Genomic DNA, 19,266 nt, shown 5'->3' on the forward strand with positions numbered 1-19,266 from the left:
ATGACTTCAAACAAAAATTATTTGTATTTCATTATGATATAATATGAATTTAACAACTAAAGTCACGCACCAGAGTATTTATATACAATAAAATTCGAGATGCTGCTCAGATCATCAGGACTTGCCCAAAACGTGACGTCATTCGTAGACACGGTGCCATCTCCACTCCATTTTACATGACGGCGCTCTCTGTGGCCACTCGTGTACCACAAAGATCTGCAGGAAAACGGATACAAGATTTAAAAACAAAATCTAGACAGTTTATAGTGACCTCGTGGCTCTTTGACATCTCTATGACCCACTGCTGTAAAGATTGTCAGCTAATAGAACATTATTGATTTTAGAAAGTAAACTTTCGCAATATTGTATTTCTGTAATAAAAAAGTCTTATCGAGGGTGATTATTCAATTGATACTATTTGGAATGAAACACTAAACCTTTTCGTCATTTGTGTAAAAGTTTAAAGTTTTCAGTATTTAAGCCCCCTTCAAAGAAGAGGGTCATATTGCTTTGCACCTGTCGGTCGGTCGGTATGTCGGTTGGTAGACCACATGTTGTCCGCTCGATATCTTGTGAACCATTCACTTGATCGTAATGATATTTCATATGTTGGTTGGTTATGAGTAGAAGAGGACCCCAATTGTTTTTCAGGTCCAAGGGTCAATCTACTCTGGACATAGGAATATACTGTCCACTTAATATCTTGAGAACAATATGCCTAGCCGCTCAGAAACGCCAAAAATCTTGAATGTTTTAAATGTCTGTTAAAAACTCATCTTTTCTGTCAATCCTATAACCTTTAAATAGCTATGTACTGTTGAATTTAATGAACTTTGGGCACATTTGTGTTTTAGATTCCTTTGAGTGGTTTTACTTGTTTGTTTTTCTTATATTTAGGACGTTGTATGCTTGCATCATATTTTATAGTTTAAATTGTCTTGATTTGTACTTTTTATCCATTATGACATAATGTTGCATTCATGCTTATATGTGTAAGGATTATTCGTTGTGTATTCTATGGTTTTTCTTTTAATTATCAATTGTAAATTTTAGTATGTTGTACAGCGCTTTAGAGTATTTTTAGATAAGGCGCTATATAAGTGTACTTTTTTTTATTATTATTATAGAACCCTTTGCTTGACAGACATCAAACTTGGTACACTGATACATCTTCAGGCAAAGATGACCCCTATTGAATTTGAGGTCACATGGATAAAGGTCAAGGATCAAACTGGACATAGGAATATACTGACCACTCAATGCCTAGAGAACCCTTTGTTTGACAGACATCAAATTTGGTACACTGGTATATCTTTAGAAAGACGTTGAACACTATTGATTTTGAAGTCACATGGTCAAAGGTCAAGGGTCTAACTGGACATAGGAATATATGGTACTGTACGCTCAATATCTTGAGAAACCTTTGCTTGACATACATTAGACTTAATACACTGGTACATCTTTAGGACAAAATGGTCCCTATTGATTTTGAGGTCACATGGTCAAAGGTCAAGGGTCAAACTAGACATTGGAATATACTGTCCGTTCAATAAATTGAGAACCCTTTGCTTGACAGACATCAAACTTAGTACACTGGTATATCTTCAGGAGAAGATGACCCCTAGTGATTTTGAGGTTAAAGGTCAAGGGTTAAACTGGACATAGTAATATATTGTCTCCTATATTTTAAAAAGTATTTGCTTGATTGACACCAAACTTGGTACACTGGTACAGCATAAGGAGTAGATGACCCCTATTGGTTTTAGGCCACATGGTCAATCCACTCTTGACATAGGAAAATATTTTCTGCTCAATGTTTTGAATTTATGATACTACTATCAATTAAATGATGCATGTGTATAACCCTTTTCAATTTTGCACCATGGGGGCATAGTGTTTTACAAACATCTCTTGTTATTTTATGAGTAGCAGGTCGTTAAGTTCAAACCCTTGGCGAGTTTGATAGGTCCTGTTCTTACGCCAAACGGAATTAATGAAAGTGGCGATCTTATGTCTTCTGAAAAGGCGAAATAACTTCCTGTTACGGTGGACAGTAGAACAAAAACAACACGCCGTGCATGTACCGGTACGTAGAAATTATATAATCCTTTGCTTACGCAGATTGTGAATTTTTTTTCCTGCAATGCCAGTTACCTTCATCACGTGGTAAAGCAACAAAGAAAGCATTTTATTACTTAAATAATCTCGCGAATTGTGAGACTCTATTCTATCTTTTTTAACAATTTTGATATATCCCAATATCTCGATTCATATGTCTATGTTTGATGTACTGAACATATCTTTTCAGCTGCAAGTTATTTACATAATTATATACCCATATAATGTACTGTTTACATCAATGTACGAGTTTGGAGGAGAGAGAGCTTTCGTCGGTATTGGAGAAGTTTAAATTCGATATCAAGTTAATAATTCAACAGCAGGGTGTTAAAAAAAATATTTCTACCACCATATGATTTTCCTTTCTATGTCGGAATGGCTTGGGTCCATGTTGAACAACTACAATTTTGCGCAGTTTTTGGTTTAATTTTCAGTGTGCTGTCCAAATATGGATAAGTTCTATCTCTTCCACTAACAAGATTTCGCTATAATAAGCATGACGGAGCATACGAAGAGTTTTGCATGGTGTATATAATATTTAATGGAAAAACCTTTATTAGACATACCCAAGCAAAAACGTTGGTATTCTTCGTATCAACAGCATTAGAGACAATACACGCAGCTTATCATAGGTTATTCATAAGTTATTGTGCACCATTACGAAGACCATTTGGAATTGTAATCCTCTCCCAAAACGTCAGAATAAATAAATTGGAGAGGGTTACATTATTGCAGCTAGTAAATCCTATAAGGAATTCAAATGGAGAGAATGACAAACACAGACTCCTGGACATAACAGAGGTGGGATCGGGTGTCTAGGAGGTTAAGCATCCCCTGTTGACCGGTCGCACCCGCCGTGAGCCCGATTATCGTCCGATCACCTGATAAAAAAAGGTCTGGAAAACGATTCGACACAAAGTTTCATATATCTTGTGGAAACACTCGACTCTGAGTGTCAACACATCTCTTTCTTTTTTGTTCTGGTATTTGGGGGGGGGGGTATTTTTTGTTTGTTTGTTTTTGAATTTTTATTTATCGAATCTATATATATGTTTTTCTCTTATTATTCCTTTTAAATTCATGCTCTTTTTTCTTTTAATTTATCGTGTTTTTATTTTACAGTATAACAGAGAGAGAGAGGGGGGGGGGGTACATAAAGAAGTTTGTTTTTGTTATTTTTATAGCTATTTGTTTGGTAATATCATACATAGATTGTATAGGGGATATCAACCCATTCAATGAAATATTTCTATTTGCATATTTCATACTATAAATAAAGTATTTAGTTTGTAAAGACAGCATAGTTTTTATCCTATCTGTTCTTATCTAAGGTCCAAGTATAAAATCTCTTTTCGAAACATAAAGTATCAAACTCATTTAACAAAGTCACATCCCCATAGAATATGCTCAATAGTTTCAGTTTCATCATTACAAATAGTACATCTGTCTGAAATTCTAATTTCATGCAATAGGGAGTTTGTTGATAGGATTTTATGGTTTATTCGAAATTGAAACTATTGAAGTTTTGTATTCTTAGTAAGTTTAAATCGGAGGGAAAAATATTCTTCCTCTCTACGTCATTGAAATTAAATATATCTAGTATTTCCTGAGGGCACTTCTTGATTTTCTTTTCAATATTTCATATGGATTTTGTTGTTGTTGCTCTAAGTAACAAGGAGATATGAAGGGATATGTAGAAATGACATACTTTTTGTCAAAGGATTATTTACCCCCCCCCCCCCCCCCCCCCCCCCCCCCCCCCCCCCCCCCCCCCCCCCCCCCCCGCTGCTAAAATTCCATTATATTCCAGAACATTTGCGTTATCCCATATGTTGTATTAAAGGTCCATAAAAGAACCATCTTTATGATATACACAATATTGTTTTCATGGCCAATTCTTATGAAATATACTTTTCTTAGCACTATAATATTTGTGTTGTAAAATAGTGGTTCCATGACTGCATTAAGAGTTGACTCAAGATTATTTTCCAGAAAAGTAAATCCAAGCTTCTAATACACCTTTCCAAAATTTATTTTTGATATACGTGTACTTAATTTTGTTGTTGTTAATATATTCTTTTCCCCCACAAAGCCACTTTATTCTTTTTTTATTTCTTTGTATGTCTTTCTGAACTTTGTAGTTGCTATTTCCCATAATAAAGTAGAAGAAACAAGAAAGGAGTTTCCATTTCCTTCAGTTGCGCGGTTTCCTATGTCCACTTTGACCTTTGACATGGTGTCAATTCATATAACTTCAAGCTTACATTCTGATTTTATCATGCCTGTGCTAATTATTGCAACTAATCAAAACAAATTATATCCTTAATTAGAACATGGTGTTGTTTAAACATAGTAAATACCCCTTCCAATCGTTTACAACGGAGGGGGTATAAGAGATTTTTATGCTTTAATTCTGAGTGACGTCAGGGATCTTGTACCATTACTTGTTGTCATTTTTATGATAGTTTGATTACTAGTATCAGCCAGATAATTATGTAATCCGATTAACAGGCAACATCAAATATAGAGTAAGATTTAACAACCTTCATACCAATAGTTATTTCTCTATTTTGACAATATGCAGGTGAAAGAAAACATTTATCAATCTAAATACTAAAAAAAAAAACAGCGTCACGGGAGGGGGGTTTCTTCTTGTGGAGGGAGGGAAGTAGAATAGATTATGATTAGTTGAATTTCATACCCTAAGATAATAACTACTTTTAAGTCTAACAGGTATGCTCTTGTGTAACATATCATCAATATGTAAAAGCTAGTGAGATGGCAAAATATAAAACACCGAGTCAATGACATAGTCTGGTACTTATTTAGTTTAATTCAAGCATTATACTACTTACATTGGATGACCGAACTAATACCGTAAACTGTCAAACACAGGCAGAAATCACTTTCGTCTTCGCCTTCAATTGCACGTTTGTGAAAATCCTGAACATTCAGTGAAAAAGAAACCTAACATGTGGTCTAAATTGCGGAAGAAGAAATAAGATGGGGGGGGGGGGGGGGGGGCATAAACTTCAAGAAAAGGAAACATAAACTTTAAGAAAAGCAACTATGACTACAAAGCGAACTTTTAATGATAATTACATAACTGATCCCATTCACAAAGTGGAGTGCGTAGGCACAAACATGGTTGTGCTAATCCCCCCACATTGAAAGGTGTAGGGGCTGCCCCTCCCCCTTCTTCTATACCCTTGTACTTTGATTAAATGTCAAGATATCGGGGATAAATGTAAAGGTACCGAGGTTAAATGCCAAGGTAACGGAATTAAATATCAAGGTAACGGGGTTAAATGTCAAGGTAACGGAATTGAATATCAAGGTAACGGAATTAAATATTAAGGTAACGGAATTAAATATCAAGGTAACGGGGTTAAATGTCGAGGCACCGAGGTTAAATGTCAAGGTAACTGGGTTAAATGTCGAGGCACCGAAGTTAAATGTCAAGGTAACGAGATCAAATATCAAGGTAACGGAATTAAATATCAAGGTAACGGGGTTAAATGTCAAGGTAACCGGGTTCAATGTCAAGGTAACGGGTTGAAATGTCAGGGTAACGGGGTGAAATGTCAGGATAACAGGATTAGATGTCAAGGTAACGGGGTGAAATGTCAGGGTAACGGGCTTAAATGTCAGGGTAACGGGGTGAAATGTCAGGGTAACGGGATTAGATGTCAAAGTAACGGGGTTAAATGTCAAGGTAACGGGCTAGATGTGAGAAAGGGTTAGATGTCAAGGCATTGATCATTTAAGTGTGCGAAATAGATCTTAAAATGTCAAAATAAGAATATTTTTCCAAAAACTTTCTCACAGGGCATGTGATACGTTAATGATATATACTTGACCTTTATAGCAAAATTACTTTGTATATCCTCAGAGTGAGCTTTATAGCCATGACAATTATTTACCCCTATATCAAGCCTGTAGGAACCAATTTCATATTCGGTCACTCAAGTAACTCTATGTCATTGATAGCGTTGATGGTAAGGATTCAATAAGTTGTTACTCATGGTACATACCCTGTAGACACGTGGGTTATCGTTTCATATTGTTAGAAACTCTCTCATCACACATAATTTACGGATCGATCAACAGCTCTGCTAGTACTTTGATTTATACAGCAATTCAAAACACGCTTTGTGACTTTCGTCATAAATTATTGTCTTTAATATCATTACCTGTCCCGATCAATCCGCTGCAGGGTGGTATCGATGAAATTGTGTTCCTGGGCAGTGTTCACGCTCAACAGCCCGGCTCCTTGAGCCTGTGATAAATGAAAGTTAAAATGCACTTTGGGTCGGCAGTTGGGTGTATTCCAAAATTCCTAATATGTATTCCCACACTCCCTTTCCCATTATCTATGACCTGCCATTATCACTTGCCTTGTAATGTCTTCAACCTAATTATATACAAAGCTAATCTGAAAACAATTCTAAATAGTTTTTACACGAAAAATAAATGCATGTACTTCAGAATGCAGTATCGTTAGGTCAATACATTTACAACTACATTTTGATACATGGATTCAGCACAAAAACAATGTATATTTCTTTGTCGTAATGATCATTTTACTGCAATATAATATAGGAAAGGAAGACATTATTGTGCTGGATAGGAAATCGAACCCCGTACCCCTGCATCACTAGTCATGTGCGCAAACCACGGTTCATATAGCCCTAACTAGATATATCTTCAACGTTTTCCTCCCTCTTTAAATTGTCTTCGCCCTCGAAGACACACAACCCAGATTCGTTTTGCCCGTGGCTGAACTTTCACCCAAAGTCCAGAGGTGGTTAACGACACCAAATGTAATATATAGGAGAGGAGGAATTTTTTTGGGCTGGACCGGGAATCGAACACGGAGCCCCTGCATCACTAGTCATGTGTTCTAACCACTGATCTACCCAAGCCAATATCCACGGTCCATATAACCCCAACTAGATATATCCACTACATTACTATTGAAGATATACTATGTCTTATACAATAAATCAATTGAAATTGAATCGTATTTCAAAGTTGTGGGGTTTTTTGTGGTTTTTTTTTTTTTTTTTTGGTCATTCACCTTGAAATATATTATCTGCGGAATAAGCAAGGCATGTTCGTACTGATCTATAAATAATTCTGCACCTGTCTGCAAGCGAGTAAAAATAGTGTCATTCCTTTCAAACTACTAGTTCAGATATGACAGTAACCAAATCATGTGGACATATTTACGTTATGCAAATGGTGGTCTTACGTATAGAGTACCGGGGCACTGTTTATTTAATTTATTGCGGATCAACATTCAACATATGAGTGGGAGAAATTGTTTCTTAATGATATAAAAACACATTTCAAATTTCGATTTTATGATTTTACATCGTAGATATGGTTCTAAACTAGAAAAGTGTATTCGAAAATTAGTCCTATTTTGGTTTCCATGAAATATTTTCTGTTCATTGTAATTTGCGTTGATTAAAATCATAAGATTATTCTATATACAAGACAAGTAAATGTATATATGTTAGAGCTATAGCACTACAACTGTTCCTAGCACACGGGCAGCTCCAGAAAACAAGTATCGCATGTCTACCGATATTGTACCTTTTAAAGTTCTGCACTTGGGTGATCTACTAGAAGTTCCGATTCATAAAAAAAACCTATTCAGATGATTCATTCTAAAAACGAGCAAATAGCGTTAATTGTCAGATTTGACCATTAATCTGAAGGGTTTTCAATAATGTGAAAAAACGGCTTTCTTGTAACAAAATAAGGCCCGTTTTACTGGAATTTGTTTCATCCTCTAAGAAAATTGTCACTTGTTTCAGACATGCATACTTTGGTAAATTGCAAGAAATTGACTGATAAGTCTTCTTTTTTTTTTTAATGTCTAACTACATGTATAGGTTGGAATTCTTCCGATTCTTCTGGTGGTTAAGTGGATAACACTTTATGTCGATCACGGGTTCGAATCCTGGAGTGAACATTTTTATTATTATGCTCACTGAATTTTACTATTTACGAAATTTATTTTCACAGTAGTGACATATGTTCGGTATTGACATTTTAATCTGAAAGCACCCAGGCTTTGATATTTATGAATAAACCTATTTAATTTTTCGTCAGTCATTTTTGGGTGTGTTAAAAACGCTTTTTTAAGATTGTGATTTGGTATCGTATTTTTTCCAAATACGTAATTATTGCTTATGTTGGTGTTGAAAGAAAAAAAATCAATAATCCCCATGGGAAAACTGTTCTGTTTATTATCCTTTATCAATTTAAACAACATCGTATTTGAGTCATTTGGTTACCCTTTGGTTACACAATTATATTCTATGAAGAAAAATAACATTTTGATATACTATATGTAATAAAGCATATTGCCTAATCATTTAAATATTCGTCTAAAATTAAGTCAGTTTGACTTAAACGAAGCCATAAACTTTTAACATGGCATTGTTTCGATTATTAAGACGTTTTCCAGCTGTAAAGTATAGCAACACTGGCAATTCATGTTGTGAGCAACTTACATGTACATAAATCTCCATCAATAAAGTCTAAAATTGATCCCAAACTGGAGAATTGCAAGGGACACATATATATACAGTTTCTAAACAGGTACTGTTCATCACAAGCTCAAGAAGTTATGTACAGACCTATACCAAGGGGAAATCGAACCCGAGTTAGCTTATCCTAGGGGCAAATCCACCCTAGGGCGGTTTTTGGGGTTTTTTTGCAGAGTAACCAACTTTACATCACTCTATCGATGATCTGTGCAGAGGTTATGCCTGTACATATTATGAAGGAGAAATATACAGAATGTCGATATTATTTCCAAAGCATAATATTTTCTTTTGGAAGATAGGTTATTTGGTATATCATATATTGTTTTTACTCATATCTGAATTCAAGGTGGACGTTATGGGTAAAATACAAGAGAGGGACAAGTTACCTCGCATTCTATAGCCGCCTCTTTATATGTTCGTAGTGGATAGACATTAAACTTGTAGCAGTTGTTTTCAAAGGAATACCAGTTTAATGGACAATCTGAAAATAACAGGATTTTATGTAGGCTGAAATATCAATCGTCAGTCACCCCCCACCCCCCCACCCCCACCCCCATCCTCAACGCATGATCGTTTTGTCTGTTCCAAGTTCATCACTAACATTCGTTACGAGCATACATTTTAGATAAGGATGTATTGCAGAAATAAATGAAAAGATTGTGCATTTATGAAGCAGTATGAAACCGAAATACAATGACATAACTTGATTTCGGATTTGAAATGGAAACACCTAAATTCTTCCTGTCTACACATCATATTCACTACTGTGTTTTGGAAGGATCGGCGTACATTTCAGTTTCATGTTTCTTCCTGTTGCGAACTTAGTCTAGTACTGTTCGGGGTTTGTTTGTATATTTCTTTAGTGGTTATGTCAGCTGACTCAGAGTTACAGCAAATCATAAATAACTGCGTAATTTATACAATGTATCATCACCCGATTCTTTATTTACGCCGGTTTCTGCTCTTGAGGTTGGACTACGCTATTCAGCTCAACGAAAAAAAATAATGCAACATGACATCTGAAGTGGTGTTTTCTTTCACTTTTTGTTTGTTTGTGGTTTGTTGTTGTATTTTTTGTCGTGACGGAAAACAATTCGGTACATCTTTTGAAGAGTGATATTTGTGGCAACTGTGATAACTAACGTAGTGAGACTCATTTTCAAGGGAGGCCTTTCGCGTTTAAGACAAATTAATAGAATGACGATGGGCGGGATATACGTTAATATATATTGTAACATTTTCATGCATCACTCCCTCACTGTTTCATATGTTTTGTAGATTACGTTCTTCTTCCACTTGGCAGGACTTGGACATCACTGGGAGTGGTTAACAAACTGAGAAGGGGGGGGGGGGGTCAATGTAAAATACCTCCAGTTGTCGCACTTTCCCTATAGACTTTAAAGTTATTTCAATGTGGTCACTTGAATTCGAAAGCAATTTTTAAAAACAAAATAAATTCAAGCATCGTTGTACAAAATATCCAAGCTGTGCAATGCATCTAATATATATTTATTGACTTGGGGACTGTAAATAAAATAGTCTTTCTAAAACAACCCTTTGAACATGTAAATTATTTTTCAGCGCTTTCCTTTGTAGTTGCTGTTTCCTCTTTATTTATCTGTTGTAGTATGTCAAATTCAACCAACATACTAATTTATATATGATAATACACTCATTTTATTTACTTGCAGATTAGACAAACATTTCCAATGTTCAAAGAGTGCTTGTGATGATGCGAGGTCTTCAGTTCATTGATGTATTTCACTTTTAGCTAGAATAAAACTTTTGACCTCGATCTTAGTACATCTAATAAATGTTTTTAAAGTCTTTACAATCTCAAAATTATGTCAGAATTAAAGTTGAAAATAAACAGAATGTAAAAATAGTTTTTAAAAAAATTAATTTTTTTAATTGCATCCCTGGATCATCGATCTCAGTGTCATAAAAAATCTTTATTTAATTAACATAATGAAGAAGAAAATTAAGAGCATGACGTCATTGTACTAACCTGCAGCTGGAATTAATTGTGAATCACACATGGAGAAAAACAGCACCAAAGCAGTGAGAGTCCAGGAAATTCCGTCCATGGTGGCATTCTCTGTGTAGATCTATTGTTTTACAGGATAGTATAAATACGAATAATTCATTTCATAATGTTTCAAGCGTCTATATTTTCTACAATCGTGTTGTTTTTGTCCTTTCATTTCTCTGAAAAGAATTCCAAACGAGTGCAACTATACGGCACAACTTTGAATGGACTGAGAGAGGTGGTGTGCGTGATCTCAGCGAGGAGCAAATAAACGAACATGCCAGAGGCCTCATTAAAGTTTTCAAACACAATTAAAAAATTAACATGCATATGCAGGCGCTGCATTAAAGGCAAAAGAATTTTAATTAATGCACGGAACTGATACGACACAATAAACCTATCTAAATGTATATGGTCTGTGTGTACAGTGTATAATCCTTTCTGTGGTCATCTACGACTGACTCTCTCTCTCTCTCTCTCTCTCTCTCTCTCTCTCTCTCTCTGTTCTAGCTTTAATAAAAATGACACTTAAAAGAGTTCCGAAATTCAAACTTTAAAATATTTATATAGTCTTTGAACATGGGGGGAAATATTCTAAACCATCATGTTCTTTTTCAACAATTAGGTGGTAAAAATACAAATATATCCACAAAGTCATAGATTTCAAGATGTTTCGAAATAAAGTTTTTAAACATCAAGTAAATATTCTACTTTTCCTTTTCTTTTTCTTTTTAAATGATTAGGCGGTAGAATACAAGCATATCCATTTAGAAATCAGGATGTTTTTTTTTTAATGTTCTAAGTCAATTGAAGCAAAGAACACCTTACCACGATGACCGGGTCCTTTGTACTTTTGCGTAATCGGTAGAGATTATAGGAACGCCAGATTAAATGATACTGTAACTTTATTAGATAAGAGTACAAGTCAAATGTTGAAAAATATCCTATCAGTATTTTATTGACTTTATCAGTCTCCTCTTATAATGACAAATGTACTTGGGGTGAAAGTACAAAACTTTTCTTGAAATCAGTTTTATATGGTACATGTAGCATGTCTCTCGTGTAGTATGTGAAAGACGTTTCCATTATCCGGAGCGAGAACTGATATCTCCCAGTGTGTCAGTACTACTACACCTCGTGTTGAAGTTCTCGGTTGTCAAGCAAGTTAAGTTACAAGAATGATAACACAAGTGCTTCGTATTTCATACTTAATTGGAATTATGAATTGAAATAATTTTTCAGCAATAATAATATAATGATTAATGAAAATAATGATTGCCATAACAATAAGCAAATAATCTTATAGATAAAGCCCACAGAGCCCGCAGCTGGGTGGAGACCAGTATCAGAAAAACTAAAACAGTGGGATCTAATTCAGTGTTGGTGAAAGATTTGACATGGGTAGTAGACTGCTCGATAAACCCATCAATTCATTTCTGAATAGAATAGAATTTAAGGAACATGGTGAAGTTTTTATTTAGCAAATGCAATGACTGTGAATCCCAAACGAATATATGGTTTTTAGATTACTATCATCCAATAAATTAATTTTAATATTGTATTATATGACAATTGCTAAACTGGATTGTGTTTTAACGATTTTCATGAAGAAATGCAACATATATGCCGTTATGAGATCCGGACTTCAGAATTCCATGTACCTATACAATGGGTCTGCTTTTATCACACGCTAACATTCCTTTTTAAAGTGTATACAATATCTAAAACTTGTTACTTATGTGGTGGTTTCAATGATATAATTTTTGCCTGCATCGTTACATTCAATATTGCATATTATATTCAATTGTTTTATAATAAACTACCTTACCTTAATTTTTGAACCGTTGTCGCTACAGTACGCGCCAAGAGTATGCCTCACCTAGTCTAGTGTGTGCGACAAAACGATCTCAAGGCGAGCATCCGATGTCCACAGTTTATAACAGTTAAGATGAGTATCCTGTGCTTAGAATGATTTCCCGGAATTATACATAACTTTCAACTCGGGTATATGGCATGTATATATTTCGATTTGAATATTACGTACAAATTTTGGGCGGTATCTGTATAAGAGGGTCAGTTGATACGTCGCTATCTTTGCGATAAACTCGGACACACAAATACCCTAACCTCTTGTTTGTTTACAAGTGGATTTTGTCGCGTAAATACCGTGGATTCATTATTACTTAGAGATCAATTACAGTAGTAAACAAGATGCTGGCATCAGACAGAAATACCCGCACGCAAGTGTTTGCCTTTAAATATACTTGTGTAACTAGCAAAGAAACCGCACCACTTTTGTTTCCAGTAAAGATTCATATTGTATTGTTATTGCATTATCGCGTTTGTTTTAGGTAACACTATTGTGGCTGGGAGAACGCTGTTGTGTAATTCTTTTATATTTTGCATTTCTAGTCAAGATGCGGGTATGTCTCCCAGCCAATTTCGTTCTGTATTTTTAGGACTCACAGTTTTCGTCATTTTAAATAAATGACAATCTTTTACACCTAACCTTTTTCTGTTATGAATTACATGGAAACAAATAGAGCTGCATTGTTGCCTTGGATTAACAGCACGATTTTAACATAAATATACTTAAATGAACATTCCACATCAATCCATGATGTTCCGAGAGTCAGGTACACCCGTACCTTATACATGTTCTATCCTGTAACCATGACAACAGTAACAACACCAACGTTATGTTACACCTGTTTATTGAATCAAAATACTAACACTTCACACAGAATCAAACAGTTACACAAAGGGTGAATGGAATATGAGTTGCCGCATTGTATCAGCCCAAGGGTCCGAGGGAATATCCGGCATACCAACCTAACCGGTATAACGGACAAATCGGTGGCCTGGCGTTTAGCGCCAGTACTGAAAATCCCAAACTATAACTTACTACCTATTTGGGATAGTAAGAGTTTTCAAGTCATCAGCTGTATACCCCGTTTCCCAGGGATTGCACCTGGTTGTTAGTACATTTCCCTGTACTCCAGCATTAAGCCTCCCCTCCTGTGTGAAGAGGTGGAGTGGGCACCCCAAATCAAGAACAACATAATTTCCTGAAATATACGTGTATGATATTCTTAACACCCTCTGCCTTAGGTGGCAGATGGGGGAAACGATTAGGCCAGACAAGTTGAAAACTTCCCAATATATCCCCTCAGACCTGCCCCCAATACAATGCAACGAATAAAAAAAGGGGGGGTAGATAAAAATAAAGATTGTTTGTGGCTAGTTTAACAATTGTTACAGGTGAAGGATTCACAGAGAAAAGTAATGTCAATGAGGTCCATAAATCAGTGGGTATAAACATCTGAGTTTCCGGGTCAAAGCTGAAGACTTGTTCCTGAAAAATAAAATTCTGACGGCAGATTATTCTGCAAAAATTGCTTTGAAATTGTGAGTTGTAAAGCATTAGCAATCATATCTTGGGTATCAGGAAATAAAACATTACATTTAGGGAAGGGTGGGCGGGGGAAAGACTGTATCTAGTGATGCTGCCACTTTGGCGTAAAACGGAAACGGAAGTTTCGTAACGCCTTAGCTAAGTTGTACCAAATGACGAGAAGTAATGTTAACTTGTACCATGTTTAAAAAATGTAACCACACATACCGCACTGCGAAGTTTAGTCAATTAGATGAGATTATTTGATATAATGATAAAAGAATATGTCTTATGTAAGTAGCAAAGATGCTGCAATAGTTACCATATGACATGCCCCATACCATATATTCTTGCTGCATATATCATTTAAAACCCATTAAAGTGATGACTTAACAACGATGCTGATTGGATGAAAAATTCGTTTGATTTCTTAGTCTCAAAAAAATTCGTCCGGAGTTCATCTGCACTATGCGCGCGGGACTACTTTTCTCTGCAATGCGTCTTCCCAGTTCTAATTTTACTGGTATTTATAGAACGGGAATTTCCAATCAAGCATTGTAAACGAAATGTATTCGTTTGATGCTACCAAATATAAACACAACCAAATATATGAATAAAATACACATTAATTTAAAGAAACAACACACATAGGCCTGGTGATGACGTGGCAGAATAGTCAACTTGATGACGTGGGACACTGACTGGTAGAAGTAGACAGATTGTAAACACGAGTTCCCGGTATGTATCGTCTGCTTTACGAGTTCAATAACACGATGGAGCAAGCAGCTACTTTTGGTATGCGAGATATTGAAATTGAACTGCGTTATATGGGGCTCAGTCAACGAGGGTAATTTAGATGAAGAGGTGTTGAGCTTTTTACTTGATGTTGAAATGGAGCCGAGTCGCATTCCACCGTTCCTACGACACAACCAGTGTTCAACATCTCCTCGAACGCAAATCAGCATACATCCAGTTATAACTAGTTCTTCCTTTATATCTAATTCAGCTTTGAACCATTGCACCTTTAATTTGGCGTACAATCCATTTAATTCTGAACAGTAACTCTACCTTACCTGAATGCACAGCCAGTTTTGTTGTTGTTTTCATTGTTACGTATAGGTATTCGTACGCGCCATTTCAAAAACATTCATTAAAGCTTTTTGATGTGAGAAACTATTTGTTTTTCTATTTCAAAAACATAATTAAATGGATAAGAAATAAAACTTATAATTCTTTATTTGATGCATGTATCATACGAAAAATTGAACAGAAAACTTTTTCATCAATGCGCTACTCGCATTGATGAAGTTTTCCGTCTAATTTTTCGTTTGATACATGCATCAAATAAAGAATTATAAGTTTCATTTCTTAAACAAGATGCATTGAGTATTAAAAGGTAACCAAAAAGAAAAAAAAAGAATGTTCAACATAGATAACTAACTCTTTCCATGATAATTTTTATGAATTAACATAATCGGATTAATGTGTTTCTGTTCGTTACATTAATGAGTTGACTAATTGATCCTGACCCTTAAACCATATATATATATTCCTACTGCACATATCAAGATGCATGGAGTATTTTGATGGGCAAATGCCTGGGGTTATCCCAACCCCCACCATTTCTAATTGTTCCATTATCTTTAAAATGGTTGAGATTCCAACGGATAAAGCAAATATATTCTTATTGCGCATGACACAATGCACTGAACACCTGGTTTTTGTTCATCGTGTCTCCTTCCCATTTGCTCCTCAAGGTGAAAATGAAAATTCTGAAAACTTATTGCACATCTAAAGGACACCACCAATCATCTCCCAAAAGATGGTGGCTAATGCATAAAGTGTAAAACAAGTTCTGGGAACCAAGTTTTTCTATAGAAGAACATTGGGTGGGTTTTTCAACCCCAATTGGCCCCCAGGGTGAAAATGAAAATCCTGAATGTACATCTACAAGACGACACAAATTACCTTCCAAAAGATGATTTTGCTACTGTGTCAAATGTAAGAGGAGCTCTGGGAACCAGGGTTTTGTTGTAAAAAAAAAACAACAACAAAAAAACCGCCGTTTTATTACCCTCATTTAGCCCCCAGGAAGAAAAAGAAAAATTTTGAAAACTTATTGCACATCTACATGACACCACTAACCATCTTCCAAAAGATATGTCTGTACTGCGTAAATAATAGGAGGAGTTCTGGAAACCATGTTTTTCTATTTTCATATACAGAAGAAAAAAAACCCAGTTTTTCGACCACCATTTGGGACAAGTGTGAAAATGAAAATTCCGAAACCTTATAGCACATCTACAGGACACCACCAACCATCTTTTAAAAGATAATTTGCCTACTGCTAAAATGAAAGAGAAGGTCTGGGTTTTTTTTTAACCCGTTGTTTTCGACCCCCGTTTAGCCCCTATAAGATGAAAATGAATATTCTGAAACTTTATTACACATCTACAGGGCACGACCAATCATCTTACAAAAGATGATTTGTCTACTGCGTAAAATGTATGAGTTCTGGGAACCAGGGGTTTTTTTGTTTGTTTGTTTGTTGTTTTTTTTTCTTATAAAGAAAAAATATCAGATTTTTTTACCCCCATTTTGCCCCCAGGGTAAAAATTCCGAAACCGTAAATACAATTGCACATCTACAGGACACCATTTATCACATTCCAAAAGATTAATTGGTTACTGTTTGAAGTAAAGGAGGAGTTTGAGGAAGAGAGCGTGACAGACTGACCAGGGTAACAACATTTATATACCCGGATTTTCTTTAGAAAGTGCAAGTACAATGACGAATGAAAGTTAGAACATGTGCCATGTTTCCTTCAATTTGTTCCATAAATATGCCTTGCACTATGCGAGATTATTGCGTTTATTTCCACTATCTAGACCTACATGTAAGCTAGAATTCTTATCGAATTCACTCGAGAAACAGGTAGCTAGACAAGTAATCTGCAGCATGACATTATAGTAGCCCAATCAACAGATGGTGCCATCATTTGGATACCTTTGTCATACACTATCCGACCTACGAAATAAGATAATGCAAGAAGAACTCCTATGAACTTGTGAAAGCCTATCATCGGATGAACTGCTGCGAAGGTGGATTTTTCGGATTAACAATTGCATGAAATACACGCACTATCTTTCGGTTACATGAGTCACTTGCATGATCTACTGCGATTGTTAATTGTCAGTTGTGCGTTACAATTTAATCAGCATCTTCTCTGCAAACACATATGGTTATTTTTCTCAAATTTCGGCGAAAGAAAACTTCATGGTCACTGGGGACTGAGGGAATGGGTTTTCAAAAACACAATCTTTGAAGATTTTTTTTACCCCTGCGCAACTTGACCTACAGAGTATGTAGTTATGAAGCTAAGAGCATGAATCCTTCTACCAAATTTGGGAAATTCATGACCCCTCGTTTAAGGAAACACGTGTAGCTGTCTACCAAATTTGTGAAAATGTCTTCCCCTGGGCCAGGGACTCAGGCTTGAGGGTGTGGTCCCAAATGGTTTTATAGTAAAAATTTGCATGTAATCTTTAAAACCCGTCTTTTTTACTTTTGTGCATTGGTTATAAAAGACATGTATAAAATTGTAGCATGTTACTCAGTTGACCATTAATGTCGACTGTTGATCTGTAGTTCGTGCGTTCGAGTTATCAGTGGTTCTGATTTTTTCCAGATTACTTTCTAATGAAACTGCTCTTTCTTTTTTACTAAATGAGGGAAATTTGAAACTTTTCAATTTTGAATTATCATTGTACATATCCTTCTCTCTCCATCCATGTCAGATTTTATCTGATGTGTTGTCTAAACAATAAAATGCTTTCTTACATTTCATTGTTTATATATATATATATATAATACTATAAACTAGAATTAAGTTCTAAAATAGCATATGGCTGACCCATTTGTTACGTTAAACGGAACAGCCAATGTACCCTTTGACCTTGATGGTGTTCCATATTTGGTAATGAGTATGCAGTACTAGAAAACTGGATCGAACTATAGTTTGCAAAACATGTATTCATTGTATGATGAAAGCAATGCCAATTTCAAAAGAAATATGAGAGAAAAAATTTGGTGAATGTAAATATTCCTTCCTAAAGGGACTGATTCGCAATCCCCCCCCCCCAATTTTGTTTTTCCACTTTTTTTAAAATTATCAAAATCTATTCTCTAATGTGTTTAAAAGGTTTAACAAAAAATTAAAGTTATACATTATGACAGAAGCTCATTGTGGAAAGTTTATTATTTGTTGTGTAAACAAAGACTGGGGTATTTGATTGTTTTCAAAGTTTTGAAAATGTATGGTTATCGATCTAAGTTTATGATATACTGTATATCCCATTTCATGAGGTGTTTGGGCAAAATGTGCCATTTAAAAGTTAAATTAGTGTCTGTGCAATATACATAATTAACATATCATATGTTTGTTCGTAAACATAAACAAAGTTCGAGTGTTGTTTACATAACACAGAGTTAAGGCTAAAATATTCCCTATCCTTGCATTCAGAAGGTAAACATTTTGATTGTCAACTTTAAATGAGTTACTAGTATGTTTCGAATGTTTAATGTCAAAATTGAAAAATGTCTTTTTCAAAAAACGTGAACCAGTCCCTTTAAAGATCTAAACACCTAAAACTCAAATCTTGTTGCAGTAACAATTCGGATTTGGCTGTTTTCCATAAAAATGTGACCCGTTTGGCGAGAATCTTTTCATTCTTTCAATTTCAAAATATTATTGTATCAATCCTCCACTTTTCATCCGGTATCAAATGTCTCTGTTGTGTTATTTCTCGATCTTTTCCGTCCAGAAAGCACAGCTCAGTTTACTTTAGGACCTATTCACTCTACAAAGTAGACGCAGGCTTCTGACGTAGAGTGTTTTCTCATTGGTAGGCCCCAACCGTATTCGTCTATGTAAACAATGAAGTCGTATCAGTAACACCATTAAATCAAATAACATATGGTAGTTCAATTTAGAAGGCCATATCCAGCACTACAATTAAGATCGTATCGGCTAGCTTTAATAGATACCTAACGTACAAGATAACTAGTTCTATTTTGACCTCTCAGTGTAGAGTCCAGGTAAAATGAAAATAAAGACTTTCTCGTTACAAATTATCGGCGATGTCGATTAATGACATCCTGTA

General features: G+C 35.3%; 1 protein-coding gene across 6 annotated transcripts in view; it reads right to left on the reverse strand.

Moving 5' to 3' along the window:
- Positions 1-13,212, reverse strand: part of LOC125683873 (contactin-like) — a 43,837-nt gene extending 30,625 nt beyond the window's left edge. For 3 of the 6 annotated variants that reach the window (XM_048925375.2, XM_048925372.2, XM_048925376.2), the window contains exons 1-5: positions 12,539-13,212; positions 10,690-10,789; positions 9,068-9,162; positions 6,312-6,397; positions 71-216 (exon numbers count right to left, since the gene is read on the reverse strand). In XM_048925375.2, the coding sequence (XP_048781332.2) occupies positions 71-216; positions 6,312-6,397; positions 9,068-9,162; positions 10,690-10,768 (406 nt within the window). In that variant the 5' untranslated portion in view covers positions 10,769-10,789; positions 12,539-13,212. Of the gene's footprint in view, positions 1-70; positions 217-6,311; positions 6,398-9,067; positions 9,163-10,689; positions 10,890-12,538 lie in introns of those variants that run through there. The other 3 variants (XM_048925374.2, XM_048925373.2, XM_056140748.1) reach the window with 3 other exon arrangements.
- Positions 13,213-19,266: the final 6,054 nt, after the last annotated feature.

Source organism: Ostrea edulis, chromosome 6 (genome assembly GCF_947568905.1).
Source record: "Ostrea edulis chromosome 6, xbOstEdul1.1, whole genome shotgun sequence".
In the NCBI taxonomy this organism is placed as follows: Eukaryota; Metazoa; Mollusca; class Bivalvia; order Ostreida; family Ostreidae; genus Ostrea; species Ostrea edulis.